Source organism: Tachyglossus aculeatus, chromosome 14 (genome assembly GCF_015852505.1).
Source record: "Tachyglossus aculeatus isolate mTacAcu1 chromosome 14, mTacAcu1.pri, whole genome shotgun sequence".
NCBI lineage: Eukaryota > Metazoa > Chordata > Mammalia > Monotremata > Tachyglossidae > Tachyglossus > Tachyglossus aculeatus.
Window position 1 is genome coordinate 54,485,918 of NC_052079.1, and position 27,520 is coordinate 54,513,437.

At 52.0% G+C, this 27,520-nt stretch overlaps 1 protein-coding gene across 1 annotated transcript; it reads right to left on the reverse strand.

The window, feature by feature from the left end:
• Positions 1-588: 588 nt before the first annotated feature.
• PANX2 (pannexin 2) lies at positions 589-27,520 on the reverse strand. The gene is made up of 3 exons (XM_038756576.1): positions 27,295-27,520; positions 5,308-6,762; positions 589-985 (listed from the first exon to the last, which is right to left on the reverse strand). Exons 1-3 carry the CDS (start codon positions 27,518-27,520, stop codon positions 606-608), a joined length of 2,061 nt encoding a protein of 686 aa, XP_038612504.1. The 3' UTR covers positions 589-605.

Sequence of the window (27,520 nt, forward strand, 5' to 3'; positions counted from 1 at the left end):
CGGGTTCGGCCGGGGCCGTCTTATCGGTTGCGGGAGCGGACGGGGATGGGGGAGCGGGGTAAAGTGGGGGCGGGAAAGGCGGATTTAGAAGGGCCACGGTCCACCCCGGCCTGGTCTTCCGAGGGCGGCCACTGAGGATCGAAGCACCGCGCCGGCGGCCCGACGGACGGAGCGGGCCCGGGGACCTGCGCCCCGAACTGCAAGAAGTTTGTCTCCTGTTGAATGGGTGGGATATGGGGGCCACCCCGAAAATCCTCGACAATGAATTGGGGGCGTCAGCCGGCCCGGGGCTCAACGGCCTCGACGCCTTGATGACTCTTGGGGCCCCTTTGTAGGTTGGCGTGGGTGGGGTCAGAGAGGGGGCACGGGTCAGCGTGGGCGGGAGCGGGGCCGGGCCACGTGCCACTGGGCATGCAGCGGTGGTGGAAAGGACGACGCACGTGGACAGGGGCACCGATCGTCCCAGCTGGGCTCGCCCCGGCGCTTGGGCCGGTGGTCTTCGCTGATGGCGAGCGTGCGATCCGAGTCCGTAACTATTAACGATCATGATAATAATCGGAAGGAGGGTGTCGAGCGGGAGAGGTGCCGGGGCGGAGGAGGACTCACTAGAATTCCAGCGGGCTCACGACTGTCCGGGGCTCCTCGAAGGAGGCGAGGCGGAGCTGCTGGGCGCCTGGGAGGGACAGGACGTCGGCCGGGTCCGGGGACCCGCGGGAGGGATTCTCCCGGAGTCCGGCCCCGCCACCGCCGGGGCTCCCGCCGCCCTCCTCCTCTCCACCCCGGGCCTCGTACAGGGTGTTGATGTGCAGGAGAGCGTGCGTGGGGTTGCGGGTCAGCAGGGCGAGGGGCGAGGGCTTGCCCCGGCCTCCCGGCACGGTGGCGGAGGCCTGGCCCGGGTTGCGGGGGCCGAAGGGTCCGGCCGGAGAGGGGATGGTCCGGACGGGCTCGGCGGGATAGAGGATCTCCTTGTCCAACGCTGGGGCGTCTGGGGAGACAGACAAGATGGACAACACAAAAGGCGGTCGCGTCACCCGGCGTGGCCGGCCGGGACCATTTATTTTTACTGAGCGCTAACCCTGTGCAGAGTACTGTACTAAGCAATACAACAATAAACAGACTATTTATTTTATTTTGTTAGTATGTTTGGTTTTGTTCTCAGTCTTCCCCTTTTAGACTGTGAGCCCGCTGTTGGGTAGGGACTGTCTCTATATGTTGCCAACTTGTACTTCCCAAGCGCTTAGTACGGTGCTCTGCACATAGTAAGCGCTCAATAAATACGATTGATGATGATGATGATTGAGCGGTTACTGTGTGCAGAGCACTGTCCTAAGCGCTTGGGAGAGTACAATATAACAATAAACAGACACATTCCCTGCCCATAACCAGCTTAAAGATGTCCAGCCCCTTGAGGCTCCTGACATTCCTTAATTTTCGCGGTCAGTGCCCCCAGGGAAAATACGGATCAATCAATCATGTTCATTGAGCTGTTACTGTGTGCAGAGCACTGTCCTAAGCGCTTGGGAGAGTATAATATAACAATAAACAGACATTCCCTGTCCATAACCAGCTTATAGATGTCCAGCCCCTTAAAGTTCCTGACATTCCTTGATTTTCGCCATCAGTGCCCCCGGGGGAAAATATGGATCAATCAATCATGTTCATTGAGCAGTTACTGTGTGCAGAGCACTGTACTAAGCGCTTGGGAGAGTACAATATAACAATAAACAGACATTCCCTGCCCATAACCAGCTTATAGATGTCCAGCCCCTTAAAGTTCCTGACATTCCTTGATTTTCGCGGTCAGTGCCCCCGGGGGAAAATATGGATCAATCAATCATGTTCATTGAGCAGTTACTGTGTGCAGAGCACTGTACTAAGCGCTTGGGAGAGTACAATAGAACAATAAACAGACACATTCCCTGCCCATAACCAGCTTTTAGATGTCCAGCCCCTTGAGTCTCCTGACATTTCTTGATTTTCGTGGTCAGTGCCCCCGGGGAAAATACAGATCAATCAGTCATGTTCATTGAGCAGTTACTGTGTGCAGAGCACTGTGCTAAGCGCTTGGGAGAGTAGGGAAGCAGCGTGGTTTAGTGGAAAGACCAGGGACTTGGGAGTCAGAGGACGTTGGTTCCAATCCCAGCTCTGCCACTTGTCAGCTGTGCGACTTTGGGCAAGCTGCTTAGCTTCTCTTTGCCTCAGTTACCTCATCTGTAAAATGGGATTAAAACTGTGAGCCCCGTGTGGGACAACCTGAGCACCTCGTATCTACCGCAGTACTTAGAACAGTGCTTGGCACATAGTAAGCGCTTAACACTTACCATAATAATAATAATAATAATACAGTATAACAGAGTTGGAAGTCACATTCCTCCTGTTGGGTAGGGACTGTCTGTATATGTTGCCAACTTGTACTTCCCAAGCGCTTAGTATAGTGCTCTGCACACAGTAAGCGCTCAATAAATACGATTGATAATGATTCCCCGCCTTCAACAACCTGCTTCACCATCTGTCTGCTGTGGGACCTCTTCTAGACTGTGAGCCCACTGTCGGGTAGGGACCGTCTCTATCTGTTGCCAACTTGTACTTCCCAAGCGCTTAGTACAGTGCTCTGCACACAGTAAGCGCTCAGTAAATACGATTGAATGAATGAATGAATGAATGAATGGGCAAATCACTTCACTACTCTGGGCCTCACTTTCCTCATCTATAAAATGGGGATTAAGACTGTGAGCCCCATGTGGGACGGGGACTGTGTCCAACACGATTTACTTGTATTCCCAAGCGCTTAGTACAGTGCTCTGCACACAGTAAGTGCTCAATAAATATGATTGAATGAATGAATGAATGAATAGGCAAATCACTTCAGTACCCTGGGCCTCAGTTTCCTCATCTGTAAAATGGGGATTAAGACTGTGAGCCCCATGTGGGACGGGGACTGTGTCCAACACGATTTACTTGTATTCCCAAGTGCTTAGTACAGTGCTCTGCACACAGTAAGCGCTCAATAAATACGATTGAATGAATGAATGAATGAATGAATGTGGGACAGGGACTGTGTCCAACACGATTTACTTGTATTCCCAAGTGCTTAGTACAGTGCTCTGCACACAGTAAGCGCTCAATAAATACGATTGAATGAATGAATGAATCTATGTGGGACAGGGACTGTGTCCAACACGATTTACTTGTATTCCCAAGCGCTTAGTACAGTGCTCTGCACACAGTAAGGGCTCAATAAATATGGTTGAATGAATGAATTTCCCCTAGTGCTTAGTACCACGCCTGGCACGTATTAGGTGCTTAGCAAATACCACCGTTATTTTTACTACTGGGGACGGAGCACTCTGCTTAGGCGAATACAACAGAGAGAGTAGACACAATCCCCGCCCTTGAGGAGGCTACGGTCTACTGTGTGCCAAGCACTGTGCTGAGCACTTGAGCGGGGACAATAGTAGGCACGATCCCTACCCTCAAGGAGTTTACAGTCTAAACGGGGGGAGATGGACGGTGAAATAAATTACAGGGAGGCAGAGTAGTAAAGTCTGTAAGATATAGACTGGGAGCCCGTTGTTGGGTAGGGACCGTCTCTATATGTGGCCACCTTGTACTTCCCAAGCGCTTAGCACAGTGCTCTGCACACAGTAAGCGCTCAATAAATACGATTGAACGAATGTCACTTTCCGCGTACACGAGACGTATTTCCATCATATACGTGAAGTACTTTTGAAGTACATCGGGGCTGTAGGGATGGCGGTACTGTAAATTCTCACCTGCCTCCTCCTTTCTTTATTCCCCCTGGGCTGGCTCCCTCCCATTCATTCATTCATTCAATTCAATTGTATTTATTGAGCGCTTACTGTCACCATGACGCCCTCGATAATAGCAATGATGGAATTTGTTAAGCGCTTACTATGTGTCAAGAAGTGGCGTGGCTCAATGGAAAGAGCCCGGGCTTGGGAGTCAGAGGTCGCGGGTTTTAATCCTGGCTCAGCCACTTATCAGCTGTGTGACTCTGGATAAGTCACTTCTCTGTGCCTCAGTTACCCCATCTGTAAAATGGGGATTAAAACTGGGAGCCCCACGTGGGACAACCTGATCAACCTGTATCTCCCCCAGCGCTTAGAACAGTGCTCGGCACATAGTAAGGGCTTAAAAAATACCATTATTATTATTATTAGAGAAGCAGTGTGGCTCAGTGGAAAGAGCCCGGGCTTTGGAGTCAGAGGTGAGGGGTTCAAATGCCGGTTCCGCCGACTGTCAGCTGTGTGACTTTGGGCCAGTCACTTCACTTTTCTGGGCCTCAGTTACCTCATCTGGAAAATGGGGATGAAGACTGGGAGCCCCCCCGTGGGACAACCTGATCACCTTGTAACCTCCCCAGTGCTTAGAACAGTGCTTTGCACATAGTAAGTGCTTAATAAATGCCATTATTATTATTATTATTATTATTATTATTATTATTATTCCCTGTAACCTCCCCAGTGTTTAGAACAGTGCTTGGCACATAGTAAGCACTTAATAAATGCCATTATTGTTATTATTATTATTATTCCCTGTAACCTCCCCAGTGTTTAGAACAGTGCTTGGCACATAGTAAGCACTTAATAAATGCCATTATTATTATTATTATTGTTACTACAAGACAATCAGGTTGGACATGGTCTCCGGTCCCCATGGGGCTCCCAGTCTTCATCCCCATTTTACAGATGAGGTGACTGAAGTCCAGAGAAGTGAAGTGACTCGCCCAAAGTCACGCAGCAGGCAGGTGGCGGAGCCGCGATTAGAACCCCTCCCCCCTGCCTCACCTCCTTCCCCTCCCCACAGCACCTGTATATCTGTATATACGTTTGTACGGATTTATCACTCTATTTTATTTGTACATATTTATTCTATTTTATTTTGTTAATATGTTTTGTTTTGTCGCCCGCCTCCCCCTTCTAGACTGTGAGCCCGCCGTCGGGTAGGGACCGTCTCTAGGTGTTGCCAACTTGGACTTCCCAAGCGCTCCGCACACAGTGAGCGCTCAATAAATACGACTGAATGAACGGATGAATGAACCCCGGTCCTTCTGACTTCCAGGCTGAGGCCCTAACGACTAGGCCACGCTGCCGCTCCGGGCCCTCCCTCGGAGGCCGGGGACCGTGTCGACTCGCCCGAAACGTCGACTCGCTCAAAAACGAGTCGACGGCCCGTTCGACGGCTCCCCCCGCCTCCGGCGAGCCGAGCCCGGACCGGTGGTGGTCGCCCGGGGGTCCCGGGAGAGCGTTCCCGCCTCCGCGGCCCTCCCCGCCGGGCCCCGGGTACCTTTGGCGGGAGGCGGGGTGAGGGCGTCCGGGTCCAGGAACACGGCCTCCTGGCTCCTGGAGGCGGGCAGGCTGGCCGCCACGGGCGGGAGGTCCGGCTTGGGCTTGCGGCCGCTCAGGACGTACGGGTGGACGTCGAGGGAGAAGTGGCGGGCGTGCTTCTTCTCCCCGCCGCCCGGCTCGGCCTTGGCGGGGCCGGGCGGGGGCGGGGGCGGGGGCGGGGGCGGCCCCGGCCCGGCCTTGGCGGCCCCGTCGAGCAGCGGGGCGGCCAGCCCGTCGGCCGCCTTCCTGCGGGCGGGCTTGGGCTTCTCGGCCTTGTGGTTCTCCACCTTCATGATGGCCAGCTGCTCCTTGAAGGGCTGGGGCAGCGGGTTGCCCGTGGGGATCCACTTCATCTTCTTGCGGGGCCGCTTGACGACCGGCGGGTCGTGGGCGTCGGGCCCGTCGGCCGGGTCGGCGCTGGGGTCCAGGGTCTGCACGCCGGCGTCGCGCACGGCCGGGGTGGCGTCGTGGTTGGACTGGGCCAGGGCGGCCAGCAGCTGGCGGACCACGTGGTCGTACATCAGGTCGCTCTCGTTGGTGATGAAGTCCAGGCGGTTGAGGGACTTGATGTGGTCGCGGTTCTCGTTGCAGAACATGGCCAGGATGTTGATGTCGCAGAAGGGCGAGCGGGGCCACTGGCGCTTGGCCCGGATGCCCACCTTGTGCAGCTTGTCGAAGACGAAGTTGGACTTGCGGAAGATGAACAGGTGGACCAGGTTGGCCAGGATGACGAGGTTGACGCCGCACAGCAGGACGATGTCCACCCCGGCGATGATGCGCTGCAGCTGCACGGAGGGCAGCTTGCAGTTGACGCGGACGCTGAGCCGCGGGCCGCTGCTGCGGTCCGGGGGCTCCCCCAGGGCGCAGGTGAACTCGTTCTGCTTCTGCGTGGCGTAGTAGGTGCACAGGTAGCTGATGGGCACCACGCTCAGGAAGATGATCAGCAGGTGCCGGGCCAGGTACAGCTTGGCCAGGAAGTTGCTGCGCCCCCGCCGCTCCAGGTACTTCTCGAACAGGTTCTGCTCGGGGCTCTTCTCCCGCTCCGCGTTCTCGATGATCTCGCGCTTCTCCCGCTCCGTGATGCCCGGCCCCTTCGACTGGATCTGCTTCTCGATCTTGGGCGCCCGGCCCTCGGCCGCCCGGTGATAGCAGTTGTCGATCTCCTGCAGCAGGAAGTTCAGCTCGGACGTCAGGCGGGTGGAGGCCAGGAACTCCCAGCCCAGGGCCGGGACGTACATGATGCCGGCGAAGGCCAGCAGGGCGTAGGGCAGGAACTTGTGCTCGAACAGGGAGGGCCAGTGGCTGGCGTCCACGTCGGGCAGGGCGTCCCGCAGCTCCGTCCAGCAGTAGCCTCGGGCGTACAGGGCCTGGTCCCGGGTGAAGTTGTGCGGGGTGTAGCAGTAGATGGGTTCCTCTGCGGGACAGAGACGGAGGGCATCGCTGGGGGCGGGGAGCGGGGCGCCGGCGTGCCCTCCCCGGCGCTCGCTACGGAGCTCCGCGCACGGCAAGCACCCGACAATGGTCGTCGTGGCGGCATCCGTTAAGCGCTTACCGTGTGCCAAGCACCGTTCTAAGCGCTGGGGAGGACCCAAGGAGATCAGGTTGTCCCACCGCGGGGGCTCACAGTCTTCATCCCCATTTGACAGGTGAGGTCACTGAGACCCAGAGAAGTGACCAAAGTCACACCGCTGACAATTGGCGGAGCGGGGATTTGAACCCATGACCTCCGACTCCCAAGCCCGGGCTCTTTCCACCGAGCCACGCTGCTTCTCTACGACTGGCTCGGCCCAGTGGACGGAGCCCGGGCCCGGGAGTCCGAAGGATGTGGGTTCTAATCCCGGCTCGGCCACTTAATGATAATAATAATAATCATGATGGCGTTTGTTAAGCGCTTACTACGTGCCAAGCACTGTTCTCAGCGCTGGGGGGATACAAGGCAATCAGGTGGTCCCACGTGGGGCTCACAGTCTTCACCCCCATTTTACAGATGAGGGAACTGAGGCCCAGAGAAGTGAAGTGACTTGCCCAAAGTCACACAGCTGACAAGTGGCGGAGCCGGGATTTGAACCCACGACCTCTGACTCCAAAGCCCGGGCTCTTTCCACTGAGCCACGCCGTGTCTGCTTTGTGACCTCGGGCAAGTCGCTTCACTCCTCTGGGCCTCGGTGACCTCGTCCGGAAAATGGGGATCAAGACTGTGAGCCCCACGTGGGACGGGGACCTCGTCCAACCCGATTACCTTGTATCTACCCCAGCGCTTACTACGGTGCCTGGCACGTAGTAAGCACTTAACAAATACCACAATCATTATTATCATTCTTATTACTAATACTTCTGGACCGCAGCATGGGGAGTAGGTGACCCCGGGACCCTCCCCCTAATTGTCGGGGGCGAAACCGAGCCAACCGGCTCTGGGACGCGCCCCGAGTTTGACAGGTGCCCATCTCGGGGCCGCAGAGTCTCCGATTTTCCCTGATGGCATCCTGCCAGAGGGTGGAGGTGGGTGTTGGAAGAGAAGCCATCTAACTCAATTTTGATGCTGGGAGGCTCCGGGGTTCCCCGGGGTGAACGTGTGCCTCTGAACCTGCCATCTGGGGTCCCCGGCCAGGTCATCCCGGTCAGCCCCCTGCCTCCAGGCAGCGGAGTGACTCTCCCACCGGGGAAAGGGGGCCGGTCTATTCTTTCTTTAACGAGCTCCAGGGATGGAGACCCCCCCGACTCCGTCACCCCTTGGGTCACTTGTCCTGGTCAGGCAGAAAGTCCTTCCCCGTGTCCCGCCCCACTCCTTCCTCTCAGTTTCTATCCACTCTCCCAAATAAATAAATACGATTGATGAAGCCTCGGTGAGAGGCGGAGATCTCCGCCTGCAGCCTGAGTAGTAGAGGAAGGAGAAGCTAGAAAAGCAGGGAGAGAGGGCGGATCTTCGGTGGGTTGACAGTAAAAAAGGAGAAAAAGTCCTGGGTCTAACTCCCCCACTCCGGCTGACCCCCTTGAGACCCCAGAGATCAGTCAGAGGAAAGCCTTAAAGTGGGCCGAAGACCCCAACCTACTTCCCAGCTCTTTTCCCTCTTCCCTCTTTCCTCCTGGGGAAGCAGCGTGGCTCAGTGGAAAGAGCACGGGCTTTGGAGTCAGAGGTCATCGGTTCAAATCCCGGCTCCGCCACTTGTCAGCTGTGTGACTTTGGGCAAGTCACTTCACTTCTCTGGGCCTCCGTTCCCTCATCTGGAAAATGGGGATGAAGACTGTGAGCCCCTCGTGGGACAACCTGATCACCTTGTAAACTCCCCAGCGCTTAGAACAGTGCTTTGCACATAGTAAGCGCTTAATAAATGCCATCATCATTATTATTATTATGTACTCCCAAACCCCACCTCTCCCCAGAAGCCTTCCCAGATTAGCCCGGTCAGTTCCAGGTCCTTCAACCTCTCCAGTCCCTGCCTGGCGTGGAAAGTGGGGGGCAAACGTTCGTGGCGGTGGTGATTTCCACCTTCTCCCGCCTCGATTGTGTGTGTGAGTGTGTGTTTGTGTGCCTTTGTGCTCTGTCTTCCCATCACACTGTGTGTGCCCTTTCCTCTTCCCGTCGTCCACGTCGGACTGAGACCGCATCCAACCCGATTTGCTCGCCTCCACCCCAGCGCTTAGTACGGTGCCCGGCACACAGTAAACGCCAAACAAATACCACAGTTATTATTATTCTTCAAGGTCCCAGGGTCTGGGCAGGTGGAGCCCCAACTGTAAACTTTCCCCGCACAGAGCCCTGCCCGACGCTGCCGCTGCCGCCGCGGGGGGAAGGAAGGAGTGAAAATGGTGGATGGAAGCAGGGTCAGGAGGCCAACATGCACAGACATGCGGGCACACACACGAGACGCAGTGCGGCCGGATGGAGAGAACATGGACGTAGGAGGCAGATGACCTGGGTTCGAATCCTGGCTGTCACTTCACCTCCCCGGGCCTCAGTTCCCTCAACCGCCCAACGGGGATTCAGGACCTGTTCTCCCTTCGACTTAGATTGTGAACCTCACGTGGGACTTAATTACCTCCTTTTTCCCGCAGCACTTAGTACAGTGCTTGGCATATAGAGCTTAACGAATACCATTATTATTATCGTTATTACTGGGCACCACCCTACATGAACTCGAACATTTATACAGACAGGCAACCCCCTCCACCCCCGCCCAGAAACACGTATGCACAGTCACCCATGTATGTTCAAATACGCCCACATATCCAGTCAAGCTTCTCATGGCCCCCTTTGGCCACGGCTCCACCAGGGACAATGCTGGCCGAGGGGAAGGGGTGCGGTGAGGGGCAGGGTGGGGGGAACGGAGACCCTGGAGCCCGGCGAGGTACGTCAAACACACACGGTCAGCGCAGGACAACCACTCCCCGGAGCCGGGCCGGTCTCGGCCACAGGTTGTCCCCGGAGGGGACGGCAACCGGGATGGGTGGGAGACTCCTTGCAGGACGCAACACGACCGCAGATCCTCGAGGTAAAGCCGGCCCCGAGCCCCTCCCGCCCCCAATCCGGAGGACGAGAAAGGAGACAAAAGATCTCTGTCCACATCGGTGCCTTTATTCGGTGTCCGGTGGAGCCAGCTCAGGGCCAGGCCCTCTTCTCCCTGCGAGGAGGAAGCCCACAACGCCGCGTTACCTCCCGCTCGGCCCGGGCCGAGAACCGGCCGGCCGGGGCAGGACACCCCAAAGGGACGCCCACCCCCGCAACGAGACCGTAAGCTCCCCGGGGACGGCCGACGTGTCCCTTCTCCCTGCTACATTTCCCCCAACGCTTAGCACGACTCACGGCACCCGATGGGCGCTTGGTGTGGCCTACTGGAAAGGAGAAGCAGCGTGGCTCAGTTGAAAGAGCCCGGGCTTTGGCACCTGTATATATGTATATATGTTTGTACATATTTATTACTCTATTTATTTATTTATTTTACTTGTATATATCTATTCTATTTATTTTATTTTGTTAGTATGTTTGGTTTTGTTCTCTGTCTCCCCCTTTGAGACTGTGAGCCCACTGTTGGGTAGGGACTGTCTCTATATGTTGCCAACTTGGACTTCCCAAGCGCTTAGTACGGTGCTCTGCACACAGTAAGCGCTCAATAAATACGATTGATGTGATGATGTGATGGGTTCAAATCCCAGCTCTGTCAATTGTCAGCTGTTTGACTTTGGGCAAGTCACTTCATCTCTGGGCCTCAGTTACCTCATCAGTAAAACGGGGATTAAGACTGTGAGCCCCCCGTGGGACAACCTGATCACCTTGTAACCTCCCCAGCGCTTAGAACAGTGCTTTGCACATAGTAAGTGCTTAATAAATGCCATCATTATTATTATTATTATTACTGGAGACAGAACAGGCCCGGAAACCAGAGGACGTTGTTCGAATCCCGGCTCTGCCACGTGCCTGCTGTGTGACCCTGGGCAAGTCACTTTACTTCTCCAGGCCTCGGTTACCTCATCTGTAAATGAGGATTAAGACTGTGGGTCCCGTGTGGGACAGGGACTATGAATGACCTGATTACCTTGTATCTACCTTGTAAGCACTTTGTAAGCACTTAACAAATACCACAGTGGTTATTATAATTATTTGAGCTACTGCCCTGGGGCCGTGAGCTCGGACTCCAAAAAGGGACCGTCCCTGCTGGACCCCCAGGGTGGGATGGGGAAGGCCCCCCGACTTTCCCCGCTGCTCTGGCCTGCTTCTTGCTCGGAACCAACGCATCAGCCCCCAGGTTCTGGTCCAGAAATCCCGGCGACCCTTCCCCTCTCCCCACACTCTCCTTCAGGGAAAAAACCAAAAATCTACCTTTCTCGGGGCAGCCGTCCTCCACTTTGTCCACGTCACAGCCTGGGAATCCGTGGAGAAGCTGCCTTCTCCCCCGTCCCCGGGACGAAGGAGGGGGCTTTTTCAGATCCCGTTCCTCTTCCTCGTTGGTCCCCGGCTCGCCTGGGCCATAAAATTAAGCAAAATCCCTCATCGAGTCCGTCTGCCAGAGAACATTCCTCTCGCCCTCGGCTTCCCGGCCCAGACAAACTGTCGATTATCCGTGGCCAGAGGGGGCTTGAGATCGGGCGGATAAATGAATTCCTCGGATAATCCAGAGGCCTCCACTGAACCGGTGGCCTCAAACTCCTGTCACACGGCCTCGTTGACTGATTGGATTGACTGTCATCTGTAGGAAGTCTCATAGACTGGTTTGAGTTTCACACCTTCTCTACGGCCCATGCCCCGGTCTTCTTACCGGCCCCACTAACTCAATAAGTGTCTAACCGTCTTCGTATTATTGATCTATTTAATTGCTTTGGGGTTTTTGGTTTTCTTGGCATACGGATCTACCCTCCTACTCCTGTTCTTATCCTTCTCCCTCCCCCTTTAAATTATAAACTCTCTGTGGGCGGGGACCACGGCTTCCATTGCTACTGGAGTCATAGAGTTGTCCTTGGGTTCAAAGAAGACACTTCTGTTGTGTTGTCCCAAGTCCCCAGTTAAAGTGCTGGGAAGCACAGTAATAATAATAATAATGATAATAATAATAATAATAATAATAGCATTTATTAAGCGCTTACTGTGTGCAAAGCACTGTTCTAAGCGCTGGGGAGGATACAAGGTGATCAGGTTGTCCCACGTGGGGCTCACAGTCTTGGTCCCCATTTTCCAGATGAGGGAACTGAGGCCCAGAGAAGTGAAGTGACTTGCCCAAAGTCACACAGCTGACAATTGGCAGAGCTGGGATTTGAACCCATGACCTCTGACTCCAAAGCCCGTGCTCTTTTCCACCGAGCCAAGCTGCTTCTCTAGTTTGGTGCTCCGCGTGAAACAGGTGTCCGGTACAGTTTTCTGCACTCGGGTGCTTAGTACAGTGCCCTCCCCACAGCAGGCACTCAACAAATACTATTAATGATGATGAAGACTCAGAGCCCCTTACCTACTTTGCAGCATTATCGGCATCAATAGTACATACCGAGTGCAGAGCACTGTATTAAACACTTAAAATTTAATGAACCCAATCTCTGCCCTCAAGGACTTAAAGGTATAGCAGGGGAGAAGACAGACACTTAATGACAGAGAAGGGAACCACAGAATATATATAATAATAATGATTGCATTTATTAAGTGCTTACTATGTGCAAACCACGTATATGAGGTACAAAAGTAAGGGAGCTAAGCAGTGTGGCAATTTTGGTGGCACAGAAGGTGTGTTCAGTACAGTGCTCTACACCCTGTAGGTCCTCAACAAATGCTACTAATGATGATGATGATCTTTTTTATGGTATTTGTTAAGCACTTACTAGGTGCCAGGCATCGTACTAAGCCCTGCGGTGGACACGAGCAATTCAGGTTGGACTCAGTCCCCGTCCCACGGTCTTAGTCCCCGTTTTACAGATGAGGTGACCGAGGCACAGAGAAGTGAAGGGACTTGCTCAGGGTCACACAGCAGACAAATCACAGAGGAGGAATTAGAACCCAGATCCTTCTGATTCCCCAGCCCGGGCTCTAGCTGGCCCTGGATAATCGAGAGTTGGGTGAACCTGGGACGGCGCGCTGCTAGTCCTCCCCGCCCCCGTCCAGCCATCCATGTGTCTGTTTATGGTTATATTGGGCTCTCCCAATCAGTCAATCAATCAATCGTATTTATTGAGTGCTTACTGTGTGCAGAGCACTGTACTAAGCACTTGGGAAGTACAAGTTGGCAACATATAGAGACGGTCCCTACCCAACAGTGGGCTCACAGCCTAGAAGTGGGCTCACAGTGCTTAGTATAGTGCTCTGCACACAATCAGCGTTCAGTAAATACTACTGACCGACTGACTGACTTGTCCTGCGCAATCTCTGCCGAGAGACCCCGGGGAATCGGCCAGAGAAGGCAGTCCTCTCCGATTTCATTCCAGCCCTCACACTTCACTCCTCTAATGCCAATCTTCTCTCTGTCCCTCTAGCTCATCTGTCTCCCCTCCGACTCCTCGCCCACGTCCCGCCTCTGGCCTCCCTCCTCAAATTCGACAACTACTCTCCCATCCGTGCCTTTGAAGCCTCACTGAAGGCAATCTCCTCTAAGAAGCCTTCCCTGCCTAAGCCCTTCTTTCCTCTTCTCCTGCTCCCTCCTGCATCGCCCTGGCTTTCTTCCTTTATTCATTCCCCCCTCCCAGCCCCACAGCACTCATGTCTATATCTGTCATTTCTTTCTGTCTATTAACGTCTGCCTTCCCCTCTGGACTGTAAATAAGCTCACTGTGGGCAGAGAATGTGTCCGTTTATCACTGCGCTGTACTCTCTCAAGCGCTTAGCACAGTGCTCTGCACATAGTAAGCGCTGAATAAATCATCATCATCAATCGTATTTATTGAGTGCTTACTATGTGCAGAGCACTGTACTAAGCGCTACGACTGAATAGTGAATGAATGAATGGGCCTGACGTATTCGCGAAAAAACAAAGCCCGCGCAGGGCAAGGCCACTCACCAGGGTCCCCAGCCGGGGGTTCGGGCACTCCCTTCCTCTTGGCCCGACGCTGGACGCCGTCTTGGGAGCCCGCCTGAGGTCCAGCGGGTGTGGAGGTCAGGGAGAAAGAATCCGGCCACTCACAGGCTCCAAGTGCCCCCCTCTAACCCCTTCCCACCCCCCCCAGGAGTGATACAGCAGGGTGGGGTTGACAGTCTTCCCATGGTGTGAGGCCAGACAACCCACAGAAAAGAGCGCTGGCCCGCAAGGCAGAAGATCTGAGTTCTAGTCTCAGCTCTTCCTGATACTCTGAGGGACCTCCCTAAAGTCGGTGACCATCTCTGGACCTTGCCTCTCCCAACTGCAAAAAGGGTAGAATCATGGGGGGAGTCTGGAAGGTGTTTTGAGCTCCTGGGGGACCACGGTTACCTCTTTTTTATCCGTACAATAATGATGGCATTTATTAAGTGCTTACTATGTGCAAAGCACTGTTCTAAGCGAAGGGGAGGTTACAAGGTGATCAGCTTGTCCCATGGGGGGCTCACAGTCTTCATCCCCATTTTAGAGATGAGGGAACTGAGGCCCAGAGAAGTGAAGTGACTTGCCCCAAGTCACCCAGCTGACAATTGGCAGAGCCGGCATTTGAACCCATGACCTCTGACTCCAAAGCCCAGGCTCTTTCCACTGAGCCACGCTGTTCCTCGATAATAACAGCATGTATTAAATGCTTACTGTGTGCAAAGCACTGTTCTAAGCGCTGGGGAGGTTACAAGGTGATCAGGTTGTCCCACAGGGGGCTCACAGTCTTAAACCCCACTTTACAGATGAGGGAACTGAGGCACAGAGAAGTGAAGTGACTTGCCCCGAGTCACACAGCTGACAATTGGTGGAGCCGGGATATGAACCCATGAGCTCTGACTCCAAAGCCCGGGCTCTTTCCACTGAGCCACGCTGCTTCTCTAGCCGGAAGAGAAGAGGCCAATGATGCGGGCCAGGCCGGATTGCCTTGATTAAGTCGGATTGCCTTGATTAATGTAAACTCTCCACAGTTTATATCTCCCAACTGCCACATTACCCTTTCTGAACACCTAAGCACTTCCGAAGCAGCGTGCCCTTGTGAAAAGAGCACGGGCTTGACACTCCGGAGAGAGCCACCTCCGTGCCCCACCGGGGTTGCGGCCAATGGCAGATTCAGAGGGGACTAGGGCCAGGGCCGGGGCCAACCTCCGGGAAACCGCACGTTAGGGAATCCAGTCGTGGACAACCGAGAGCCAACTTCAGGGGTTTTAATCAATCAATCAATCAATCGTATTTATTGAGTGCTTACTGTGTGCAGAGCACTGGACTAAGCGCTTGGGAAGTCCAAGTTGGCAACATCTAGAGACAGTCCCTACCCAACAGTGGGCTCACAGTCTAAAAGGGGGAGACAGAGAATAAAACCAAACATACTAACAAAATAAAATAAATAGAATAGATATGTACAATTAAAATAAATAAATAGAGTAATAAATATGTACAAACATATATACATATATACAGGTGCTGTGGGGAAGGGAAGGAGGTAAGATGGGAGGGATGGAGAGGGGGACGAGGGGGAGAGGAAGGAAGGGGCTCAGTCTGGGAAGGCCTCCTGGAGGAGGTGAGCTCTCAGATGACCGCTTCTGCTTTGGTTCAGAGCCATTGCCAGATTGGGGACCAAACTCTGCCCATTGCTGGCCCCTGCCAGTGTGGGGGTGTGGGAAGCCTAAGAGAGGCCCCCGGCAATCCAGGCAGCATTTCATCATCATCATCATCAATTGTATTTATTGAGCGCTTACTATGTGCAGAGCACTGTACTAAGCGCTTGGGAAGTACAAATTGGCAACATATAGAGACAGTCCCTACCCAACGGTGGGCTCACAGTCTAAAAGGGGGAGACAGAGAACAAAACCAAACATACTAACAAAATAAAATAAATAGAATAGATATGTACAATTAAAATAAATGGAGTAATAAATATGTACAAACATCTATACATATATACAGGTGCTGTGGGGAAGGAAAGGAGGTAAGATGGGGGGATGGAGAGGGGGGCGAGGGGGAGAGGAAGGAAGGGGCTCAGTCTGGGAAGGCCTCCTGGAGGAGGTGAGCTCTCAGATGACCGCTTCTGCTTTGGTTCGGAGCCATTGCCAGATTGGGGACCAAACTCTGCCCACTGGGGGCCCCTGCCAGTGTGGGGGTGTGGGGAGCCTAAGAGACGCCCCCGGCAATCCAGGCAGCATTTAGCCCTCAGGGCTGGGGCTGGGTGGGATTGGGCTTGGGGACTGGGCGGGGGTGGGCTGGAGGCTGAGGCAGAGCTAAAACACAGACCTTCAGCATCCTCACAAGCTTTCAAGATGAAACTTCCCAGCGTGGGACTCCCTTCCCCGCAAATTCCCCAGGCCACAGCTCTCCTCGTCTTCGAAGTCCTCCTAAAAATCCCTCCTCCTCCTCCTCCAGGAAACCTTCCCCAATTAATATACAAAACACCAGCCTTAGAACTTAGCACTTATTTTATTCCCAAGTGCGTGTTTCACAGTTGCTCATTTGTTCATCCTGACACATCTGTCCTACTTATTAGACCTTTGTTCCTCCTCCTGCTTTTACTATTTGTAAACACTCTTTCTGACTGCTTCCTTTGATGTGGAGCAAACTTTCATCAAACCTTGATTTCCCTTTGGGATTGGAAACTCCTTGAGATCAGGGAAGCTGTAGCAACATTATACTCTCCCAAACAATTAGTACAGCGCTTAGCACTCAGTAGGCGCTCAATCTAATACCACTGATCGATCGATCGATTGATTGAAGTTCACCTTCTACCTGGAAGCCCCATCTCCTGTCTCTGTCTCCTTGCTCATTCCCTCCCCTGGACTAGAATCCCTCCCCTTTCAAATCCAACAGACCAGGCGTCTCCCCATCTCCAAATCCCATCTGAAGTCTCACCTCCTCCAGGAATCCTGCCTTGATTAATCATCATCATCATCATCAATCGTATTTATTGAGCGCTTACTGTGTGCAGAGCACTGTACTAAGCACTTGGGAAGTACAAATTGGCAACATCTAGAGACAGTCCCTACCCAACAGTGGGCTCACAGTCTAAAAGGGGGAGACAAAACCAAACATACTAACAAAATAAAATAAATAGAATAGATACGTACAAGTAAAGTAAATAAATGTAAATTAACGTAAACTCTCCACAGTTTATATCCCCCACCTGCCCCGTTACCCCTTCTGAACCACCTGAGCACTCATGAAGCAGCGTGCCCTTGTGAAAAGGGCCCGGGCTTGGGAGTCGGAAGATCTGGGTTCCAATCTTGGCTCCACCACTTACCTACCCTGTGACCTTGGGCAAATCACTTCACCTCTCTGGGCCTCAGTTCCCTCATCTGCAAAATGGGCATCCAATCCCTGTTTTCCCTCTTAGACTGTGAGCCCCATGTGGGACCTAATTATCTCGTATCTGCCCCAGCACTTAGTGCTACTACTACTAATAACAATAATTATTATTAATAATCAGAATAATTACAGATCCTTGTACCCCAACTCACACGCATAACCCCCTTTTTATTTATTTCTCTCCAAAATGTAATAATAATAATAATGATGGCATTTATTAAGCGCTTACTATGTGCAAAGCGCTGTTCTAAGCGCTGGGGAGGTTATAAGGTGATCAGGTTGTCCCACTGGGGGCTCACAGTCTTCATCCCCATTTTACAGATGAGGTAAAATGTATTTTAGTATGTGTCTCCCCAGCTAGGTAACAGACTCCTTAAGGGCAGGGAACCTGTCCCTGTGCTGGACAGTCCCGGGGGGCCACAGCCTCTCTCCCCACAGGGGAGCTCAACCCCCTTCCCCATATAATAATAATAATAATGGCATTTATTAAGCGCTTACTATGTGCAAAGCACTGTTCTAAGCGCTGGGGAGGTTACAAGGTGATCAGGTTGTCCCCGAGGGGGCTCACAGTCTTAATCCCCATTTTACAGATGAGGTAAAATGTATTTTAGTATGTGTCTCCCCAGATAGATAACAGACTACTTAAGGGCAGGGAAACTGTCCCTGTGCTGGACAGTCCCGGGGGGCCACAGCCCCTCTCCCCACAGGGGAGCTCAACCCCCTTCCCCATATAATAATAATAAGAATGGCATTTATTAAGCGCTTACTATGTGCAAAGCACTGTTCTAAGCGCTGGGGAGGTTACAAGGTGATCAGGTTGTCCCCGAGGGGGCTCACAGTCTTAATCCCCATTTTACAGATGAGGTAAAATGTATTTTAGTATGTGTCTCCCCAGCTAGATAACAGACTCCTTAAGGGCAGGGAAACTGTCCCTGTGCTGGACAGTCCCGGGGGGCCACAGTCCCTCTCCCCACAGGGGAGCTCAACCCCCTTCCCCATATAATAATAATAATAGTAATGACATTTATTAAGCACTTATTATGTGCAAAGCACTGTTCTAAGCACTGGGGAGGTTACAAGGTGATCAGGTTGTTCCCCAGGAGGCTCACAGTCTTAATCCCCATTTGACAGATGAGGGAACTGAGGCCAGGAGAAGTGAAGTGACTCGCCTAAAGCCACACAGCTGACAATTGGCAGAGCCGGGGTTCGAACCCATGACCTCTGACTCCAAAGCCCGGGCTCTTTCCACTGAGCCACGCTGCCATATCTACCCACTCAGGGCCTGGTGGATCAAACTTGTACTTCCCAAGCGCTTAGTCCAGTGCTCTGCACCCAGTAAGCGCTCAATAAATACGATTGATGATGATGATGATGATGATCAAAGTGAGATGGGAGCGATGCAGCAGCAGAACATTGGGGCTGCCAGCCAGGAGACACCCCCAACCCCACCAGAAAGTAGACGACCCCCGGTTCCGCCCCCTGCTTGGGGGCAACTGCCCTCTCTCCAGACCACCATACCTCGGCAACCGGGCCACTGCCCCCCACCCCAAAAGCAACCCCCTCCCCAATACGAACAGACAGCCCACACACCCGCAGGGCTGGATGGCCGACTGAGCGCTCAATTAATATGATCGATCGATCGATTGAAACCCAGACAAACGGTTGGACGGAGAGAGAATGAAAAACCGGAGAAGAGGAAACACTGGCCAACCCCCAGCAGATATAGCCCAGGTGGCCAAAAGCAAATCTAAGTGGCCATAGGCTCCCTAGGGGACCAGGCGGGCACGGCCCACAGATGGCAAGGCATTTAGTTGGCATCCGACAGCTCTTTGGCACCTGTGACGGGGGCCGAGCTTGAACTACTGTCCCCTGGATGGGCCGTGGCCCAGGGCAGCTGGATTCAGGGTTCCACGATGGGCCCCAGAGCTCTTTTTTTCTTTTTTTCAATGGTATTTGTTAAGCGCACTATGTGCCAGGCACTGAGCTAAGCGCTGGAGTGGATACAAATCACTGAGGTAACTGAGGCACAGAAAAGTAAAGTGATCTGTCCAAGTCCTTTTAGACTGTGAGCCCACTGTTGGGTAGGGACTATCTCTATATGTTGCCAACTTGTACTTTCCAAGCGCTTAGTACAGTGCTCTCTGCACACAGTAAGCGCTCAATAAATACAATTGATGATGATGATGATGATACAAGCAAATCGGGTTGGACACAGTCCCTGTCCCACGTGGGGCTCACAGTCTCAATCCCCAGCGTGGCTCAGTGGAAAGAGCCCGGGCTTTGGAGTCAGGGGTCGTGGGTTCAAATCCCGGCTCCGCCACTTGTCAGCTGTGTGACTTTGGGCACGTCGCTTCACTTCTCCAGGCCTCAGTGACCTCATCTGGAGGATGGGGATGAAGACTGTGAGCCCCACATGGGACAACCTGATCACCTTGTATCCCGCCCAGCGCTTAGAACAGTGCTTTGCATATAGTAAGCACTTAATAAATGCCATCATTATTATTATTATTACAGATGTGAGGCACAGAAAAGTAAAGTGATTTGTCCAAGGTCACCCGGCAGACAAATGTCCCCGAATCACCCAACCTCCATATTAGGGATCGTTAATAGGGCTTAGATTGCTGAAAACTTGTTTATGTAGATACAGCACTTAGAACAGTGCTTTCCACATAGTAAGCTCTTAACAAATACCATTATTATTATTATTATTAGACTACAGAAGGGGTCATGACCTAGTGTAAAGAGCATGGGGCTGGGAGTTAAGACACCTGGGTTCTGGTCCCTGCTCTGCAGCCTCAGGCAAGTCACAGTGATTTGGCTGGGAACCCTGCTTAGGAAAAGGACTGTGATCATTCATTCGTTCATTCATTCAATCATATATATGGAGCGCTTACTGTATGCAGAGCACTGTACTAAGCGCTTGGGAAGTCCAAGTTGGCAACATATAGAGACAGTCCCTACCCAACAGCGGGCTCACAGCCTAGAAGGGGGAGACAGACAACAAAACAAAACATGTGGACAGGTGTCATAAATAGAAATAAAGCTAGATGCACTTCATTAACAAAATAAATAGAATAGTAAATATGCACAAGTAAAACAAATAGTCAATGTGATCAGTTAGTCCTTGTTCCACACAGGGCTCAGAATCTGAAAGGGAAAGAGAATAAGGGGCTTAATTCCCATTGAACACATGAGGGAATTTTAGGTCCAGAGAAATTTAGTGCCTGGGATTTGGGCCTGGGTCTTGTGACTCTTATACTCATGTTCCTTTCACTAGGCCATGCCGGATTATTGTTTTTAATGGAATCACTGTCATCTGTGCCTTTTATATTATTTTTGTATTTTTATCATTTCATCTCTCCTTACATGTCTATCACAATCCACCCGATGCATATTCTTAAAATTGTGAACTCCTTGGGAGCCAGGGACCAGATCCAATTCTCATCCATGTACTCTTCCCCAGTGTTTATAACAATGATTGCCTGAGTTATCCTGCACCTACCAGGGTTTAGCATATAGCAAGTGCTTAGCAAATAAACAGCGTCACTGTTATGCATTTGCATGAGGGAAAGGTGTTTTGGAGAGAAAAAAATTTCAGTAGAAAATTTCGTTTTTGTCCTGAGCCTGAATAATAATAAAATAATAATAATAATAATAATAATAATAATAATAATAGCATTTGTTGAGTGCTTACTATGTGCAAGGCACTGTTCTAAGCACTGGGGGGAATATAAGGTGATCGGGCTGTCCCACGTAGGGCTCACAGTCTTAATCCCCATTTTACAGATGAGGTAACTGAGGCTCAGAGAAGTTAAGTGACTTGCCCAATGTCACACAGCAGACATGTGGCGGGGTCGGGATTCGAACCCATGACCTCTGACTCCAAAGCCTGTGCTCTTTCCACTAAGGACCTTTGGCACTCTTGCCTGGTAATAATGATGTTATTTGTTAATAATAATAATAATGGCATGTGCTAAGCGCTTACTATGTGTCAAGCACTGCTCAAAGCGCTGGGGTAGATACAAGGTAATCAGGTTGTCCCACGTGGGACTCACAGTCTTAATCCCCATTTTACAGATGAGGGACCTGAGGCACAGAGAAGTGAAGTGACAAGCCCAAGGTCACAACAGCAGACAAGTGGGGGAGCGGGGATTAGAACCCATGACCTCTGACTCCCAAGCACGGGCTCTTTCCACTAAGTCACACTGCTTCTCAGTTAAGTGTTTACTCTTTACACCAAGCACTGTACTAAACTCTGGGGTGGATAATAATGATAATAATTGAGGTATTTGTTAAGCCCTTACTATGTGCCAGGCACTGTTAATAATAATAATAATGATGGCATTTATTAAGTGCTTACTCTGTGCAAAGCACTGTTCTAAGCGCTGGAGAGGTTACAAGGTGATCAGGTTGTCCCACGGAGGGCTCACAGTCTTAATCCCTATTTTACAGATGAGATAACTGGGGCCCAGAGAAGTGAAGTGACTTGCCCTAAATCACACAGCTGAGAAGTGGCAGAGCCGGGATTTGAACCCATGACCTCTGACTCTCAAGCCCGGGCTCTTTCCACTGAGCCACGCTGCTTCTCTATTGTAAGCCCTGGAGTAGATACGAGGTCATCAGGTTGGACGCAGTCCTGGTCCCACGTGGGGATCACAAGCTTAACCCTCGTTTTATAGATGAGGTAACTGAGGCCCAGAGAAGTGAAGTGACTGGCCCAAGACCACACAGCAGACACGTGATAGAGCCGGGATTGGAAACCAGGTCCTCGGACTTCCCAGGTTTGCGCTCTTTCCACCAGACCATCTTGCCTCGTCGAGATACAAGAACATCAGGTTGGACACAGTTTCTGTTCCATATGGGGCTCGCAGTCTAAGTGAGACTTCCCTTAATAATAATAATGATGGCATTTATTAAGCGCTTACTATGTGCAAAGCACTGTTCTAAGCGCTGGCAAGGTTACAAGGTGATCAGGGTGTCCCACGGGGGGCTCACAGTCTTCATCCCCATTTTTCCAGATGAGGTAACTGAGGCCCAGAGAAGAGAAGTGACTTGCCCAAAGTCACACAGCTGACAAGTGGCGGAGCCGAGATTTGAACCCATGATCTCTGACTCCAAAGCCCGGGCTCTTTCCACTGAGCCACGCTGCTTCCTTAGTGAGACTTGTACTTCCCAAGCGCTTAGTCCAGTGCTCTGCACACAGTAAGCGCTCAATAAATATGATTGAATGAATGAATGAATGAACGAGAAGGAGAACAGGTATTTGAAGCCCCATTTTTCAGATGAGGAGACCGAGGTGCGGAGAAATGAAGCGGTTTACCCAGCCAGTAAGCAGAGGAGATGGAATTCGAACCCAGGTCCTCTGATTTCCAGGTCTGTGCTCTTTCCACTAGGCCACGCCGCCTGGTCTGAATTCAACCCGGCACCCTCCAGCCCTGCAGAGCGGACTTATCAATCAAGCAATCAATCAATCAATCGTATTTATTGAGCGCTTACTGTGTGCAGAGCTGTACTAAGCACTTGGGAAGTACAAGTTGGCAACATAAGTTGGCAACAAATGACTCCAAACTCTGCTTTCCCAGATCGTTCTCCTCTTTTGGCAGTATCGGAAAGAGGTCCTGGTTCCTGGGATCTCTGTCCAGGTGACGAGATGTTCTCTGTCTCCCCCTTTTAGACTGTGAGCCCACTGTTGGGTAGGGACTGTCTCTATATGTTGCCAACTTGGACTTCCCAAGCGCTTAGTACAGTGTTCTGCACACAGTAAGCGCTCAATAAATACGATTGATGATGATGATGATGATGATGATGAGGCTCCTGGGCCAGAAATCCGGGAGGACAGGGCAGTGAAATGATCGCCGTGGGCTGATTTCTCTAGGGTCCAAAGCCCCAGTCCACCCAGTCTCAGCTGTCCCCGGCTCCTAGAGATGCAGGTCAGACCCCTGAACCTTTCCCCACCCGGGGAAGTACTAGAATCAATCAATCAATCAATTGTATTTATTGAGCGCTTACTGTGTGCAGAGCACTATACTAAGCGCTTGGGAAGTCCAAGTTGGCAACATATAGAGACGGTCCCTACCCAACAGTGGGCTCACAGTCTAGAAGGTCCCAACTCAGCGACCTCTCCCCCTTCCCATCATTCAATCATATTTATTGAGCGCTTACTGTGTGCAGAGCACTGTACTAAGCGCTTGGGAAGTCCAAGTTGGCAACATATAGAGACGGTCCCTACCCAACAGTGGGCTCACAGTCTAGAAGGTCCCATCTCAGCGACCTCTCCCCCTTCCCATCATTCAATCATATTTATTGAGCGCTTACTGGGTGCAGAGCACTGTACTAAGTGCTTGGGAAGTGCAATTCGCATCGATCCTTTCCCAATACCAGAGAACTCTGCCAGCAGAGGATCTCGGAGCAGGCCAGGTATGGAATGAAACTGACATTTCCACAGTGCAGAACTCAGGAATGGGATCCAGGAATGGGATCTCCTGCCAAAAACCTCCCCGTTCCAAAGCTCCAAAGTACAATTTACATGAAAGCATCGTGGACTGGAGTCCCCAACCCCTTTGACTCCCTAGCTGCTGTAATAATAATAATAATAATGATGATAATGATGGCATTTATTAAGCGCTTACTATGTGCAAAGCACTGTTCTAAGCGCTGTACTGTACTCTCCCTAGGGCTTAGTACACTGCTCTGCACCCAGTAAGCGCTCAATAAATACAATTGATTGATTGATTTTGGTGCTTCGTATTTCCTCGTCTCTGTATTGGTTGTGTGTGTCTGGTCTCCCCTCACCTTGCTGCTCATCCTGCAAAGGCAGAGACCAGTTCTTATCCCTCTGGCCCCGCCAGGGAACCCTTGACAGCATGCGTGTATATGTGTGTTGTTGTTGTTTTTTTTTGTGTGTGTGTGTGTATGCTTACCCATCTGCATGTCCCTGCTTCCCTCCATCATGCCTCCCTCCAAAACACATTTTGTTTTGTTGTCTGTCTCCCCCTTCTATTCATGCATTCATTCATTCAATCGTATTTATTGAGCACTTACTCTGTGCAGAGCACTGGACTAAGCGCTTGGGAAGTCCAAGTTGGCAACAGATAGAGACGGTCCCTACCCAACAGTGGGCTCACAGTCTAGAAGAGGCCCCACAGCAGACATAAATGCCATCATTATTATTATTACAAGTTGGCAACATCTAGAGACGGTCCCTACCCAACAGGGGGCTCACAGTCTAGAAGGGGGAGACAGAAAACAACAAAAAAAAATTAACAAAATAAAAAACAAAATAAAATCAATAGAATAAATATGTATAAAATAAATAAATAGAGTAATAAATATGTACAAACATAAATACGTATATACAGGTGCTGCGGGGAGGGGAAGGAGGTAGACTGTGAGCCCGTTGTTGGGTAGGGACCGTCTCTATATGTTGCCGACTTGGACTTCCCAAGCGCTTAGTACAGTGCTCTGCACACAGTAAGCGCTCAATAAATACGATTGAATGCATGAATGAATGAATGCTGCCCAATCCCCAATCGATGTTTTTTTATTGAGCACTCACTGTATGCAGACCACTTACCGAGCATTGGCGAGAGGGCAATACAACAGATTTGGCATCCTCTCTCTGTCTCTACAACAGCACCCTGGAAGGTGGACGTATGTGTGTGTGTAAGTGTGTGTTTGTGTGCGTATTTGAGGTCAGACCCATCGGACTATCAGCCCTTTAGCAGCAGAGACTGTATTTTCTCCTCCCTCTGCATCCCTCCCCACGTAGTGCCCAAGCCTGGGTTCTCTCCATGGCAGGGACTCAGGGCAGACCAGGGATGAATATGCGCACTGGTAACGCTACTTGAACCAGTCAAAGCTCACACCATCTTTTTAGTCTGTAGGAACTTTTTTATCAACAGCATTTTTTGAGCAGGGGGCTGTGCTGGACGCCTGGGAACGTACGCGAGTAATGAAGATGTAGTTTCTACCCACAAGAAGTTCACAACCTCACCAAAATGAAGGCACAGGGCAAACATCTAAATTGGCAACATTAATAATAATAATAATGATGGCATTTGTTAAGCGCTTACTATGTGCGAAGCACTGTTCTAAGCACTGGGGAGGATACAAGGTGATCAGATTGTCCCATGTAGGGCTCACGGTCTTCATCCCCATTTTACAGATGAGGTAACTGAGGCCCAGAGAATAATAATGATGGCATTTGTTGAGGGTTTACTATGTGCAAAGCACTGTTCTAAGCACTGGGGAGGATACAAGGTGATCAGATTGTCCCACGTGGGGCTCACGGTCTTCATCCCCATTTTCCAGATGAGGTAACTGAGGCCCAGAGAAGTGAAGTGACTTGCCCAAAGTCACACAGCTGACAATTGGCGGAGTCGGGATTTGAACCCATGACCTCCGACTCCTAAGCTCAGGCTCTTTCCACTGAGCCATGCTGCTTCTCTAATAATAATAATGGCATTTTTTAAGCACTTACTATGTGCCGAGCACTGTTCTAAGCACTGGGGAGGATACAAGGTGATCAGATTGTCCCACGGGGGGCTCACAGTCTTCATCCCCATTTTACAGATGAGGTAACTGAGGCCCAGAGAAGTGAAGTGACTTGCCTAAAGTCACACAGCTGACAACTGGCAGAGTAGGAATTTGAACCCATGACCTCCGACTCCTAAGCCCGGGCTCTTTCCATTGAGCCACGCTGCTTCTCTAGAGACTTCTGCCTCTCTTAGCTTTTTGGGTTTTTTTTTTTTTTGGAATAAGGTGGTTTGGAGAAGTAGTTCATTCTAGTGCACATCCCGAGAAAGATATTGTCAGCACTTAACTCTCCATGCTAGTAGAAGGGGAGAGCGGAGCAGAAGACACAAAGCAACGGACAACAGCAAACGGGGAAGTTTGGTGGTGGGATTTGGACCCCAGGTGAGCAGGAGAGGGAGGTGGAAGTGAGGAACGTGCCAATGCAGAAGCGGGAAAAACTAAACACGGGTAATCAAGCGTGGATGAACTGTGGCCTAGGGCCTTTTCCAGGGAGAGTAGTCCTGGAAAACCCAGGAGCTTTTCAGGGAAGGTCAGCAGTGATTATCAAGTCCTCTGTTGGCAGCTCTCCTCAGGGTCCCTACCTTGGTTCAAACGGGGACGATTAACCCCCGGGATGGATGGGAGCTGGGAGTGAGGGGGTTGGGAGGCCCAGACTGGTGCTTAGTTCAGCGCTTGACAGAGCGCTCCGCACATGGTAAATACCCTGGATTGATTGACTGTCTGGTTTGCAGGCTCTAGTCTCTCCTGGTGTTTGACTCGTGCCCAGCAACAGTGCCATGGTGACGGCATGGGGCATGTCACTATCGTCCCCAGATTGCCCGGAAAGACTTCTGTTTGGCCTCCGGAGCTCTCTCTCTCCCTCTCTCTTGTGTGTCTCTGTTTTTTCCAGTCCCTCTGCCCCTCCCTGTCTGCTCTCTGCAGCTACTCAGACCCCCCCTGATTCTAGAGGCGCCTTCAGTCCAAGCCGGACAGCTCGGTGTCCTTTCTCATCACCTGCCTACCCGTGTCTATCTGGAGAGGGGGTCTTTCCCACCCCCTCACCTCCCATCTGGAGGGAGTCCCCCCCCCCCTGCATCTTACTCCCCCAAACTCCCAGGCCTGGGTGCAGACCCCCCAGGGTGGGGAACGCCCTCCCAACCTCTTCTTTCCCCCCATCATCTGTGCTTCCCAATTCCGGCAGGGTCTTTCCCTGCCTGGGGAGATAAGGATGGTGGTGGTGGTGGTGGTGGTGGTGGGGAAGATGTCCGGGCGGGTGGCGGGTCAAACCAGGGTGGGGAGGCGGAAGCGTCTCTAGGGGATAAATAACGGGAACCAAAATCAACCAGAGCCGGATGGAGAAGGGGATGAAGGGGGTGAGGAGGAGGAGGATGCCAGGGGCGAGGCCCCGTTGGAAGCGTCTCTAGGCGATAAATAAGGGGAACCAGAATCAACCAGAGCCGGATGGAGAAGGGGATGAGGGGGCTGAGGAGGCAGGGAAGGGTGATGGGGAGGAGGAGGAGGAGGAGGAGGAGGAGGATGCCGGGGGCGAGGCCCCGTCTCCCGGGCCTTACCGGCGAAGTTCTTGGTGAAGACGAGGGTGACGAGGAGGATGGGGACGAGCACGGTGCCGATGGTGACCACGCGGTCGAAGGGCAGCTCCAGTTTGAGTTGCAGCAGGAGGGCGGCCAGGGAGCCCGCCTTCTCGTCCTGCGGGCCCGGAAGGATCAGCTCCCGCAGCTTCTCGCCGGCCAGCAGCGCCGTGGCCATGTCTGCGGGGTGGTCCACCAGCTGCTGCAT

Excerpts from the sequence above, each read along its gene's own strand:
- PANX2 (XM_038756576.1), bottom strand. The coding sequence starts at position 27,520 with ATGCAGCAGCTGGTGGACCACCCCGCAGACATGGCCACGGCGCTGCTG. Across the intron at positions 6,763-27,294 it reads CTTCACCAAGAACTTCGCCG|AGGAACCCATCTACTGCTAC; the intron begins GTAAGGCCCGGG and ends TCTGTCCCGCAG. Across the intron at positions 986-5,307 it reads CACCCCGCCTCCCGCCAAAG|ACGCCCCAGCGTTGGACAAG; the intron begins GTACCCGGGGCC and ends CTGTCTCCCCAG.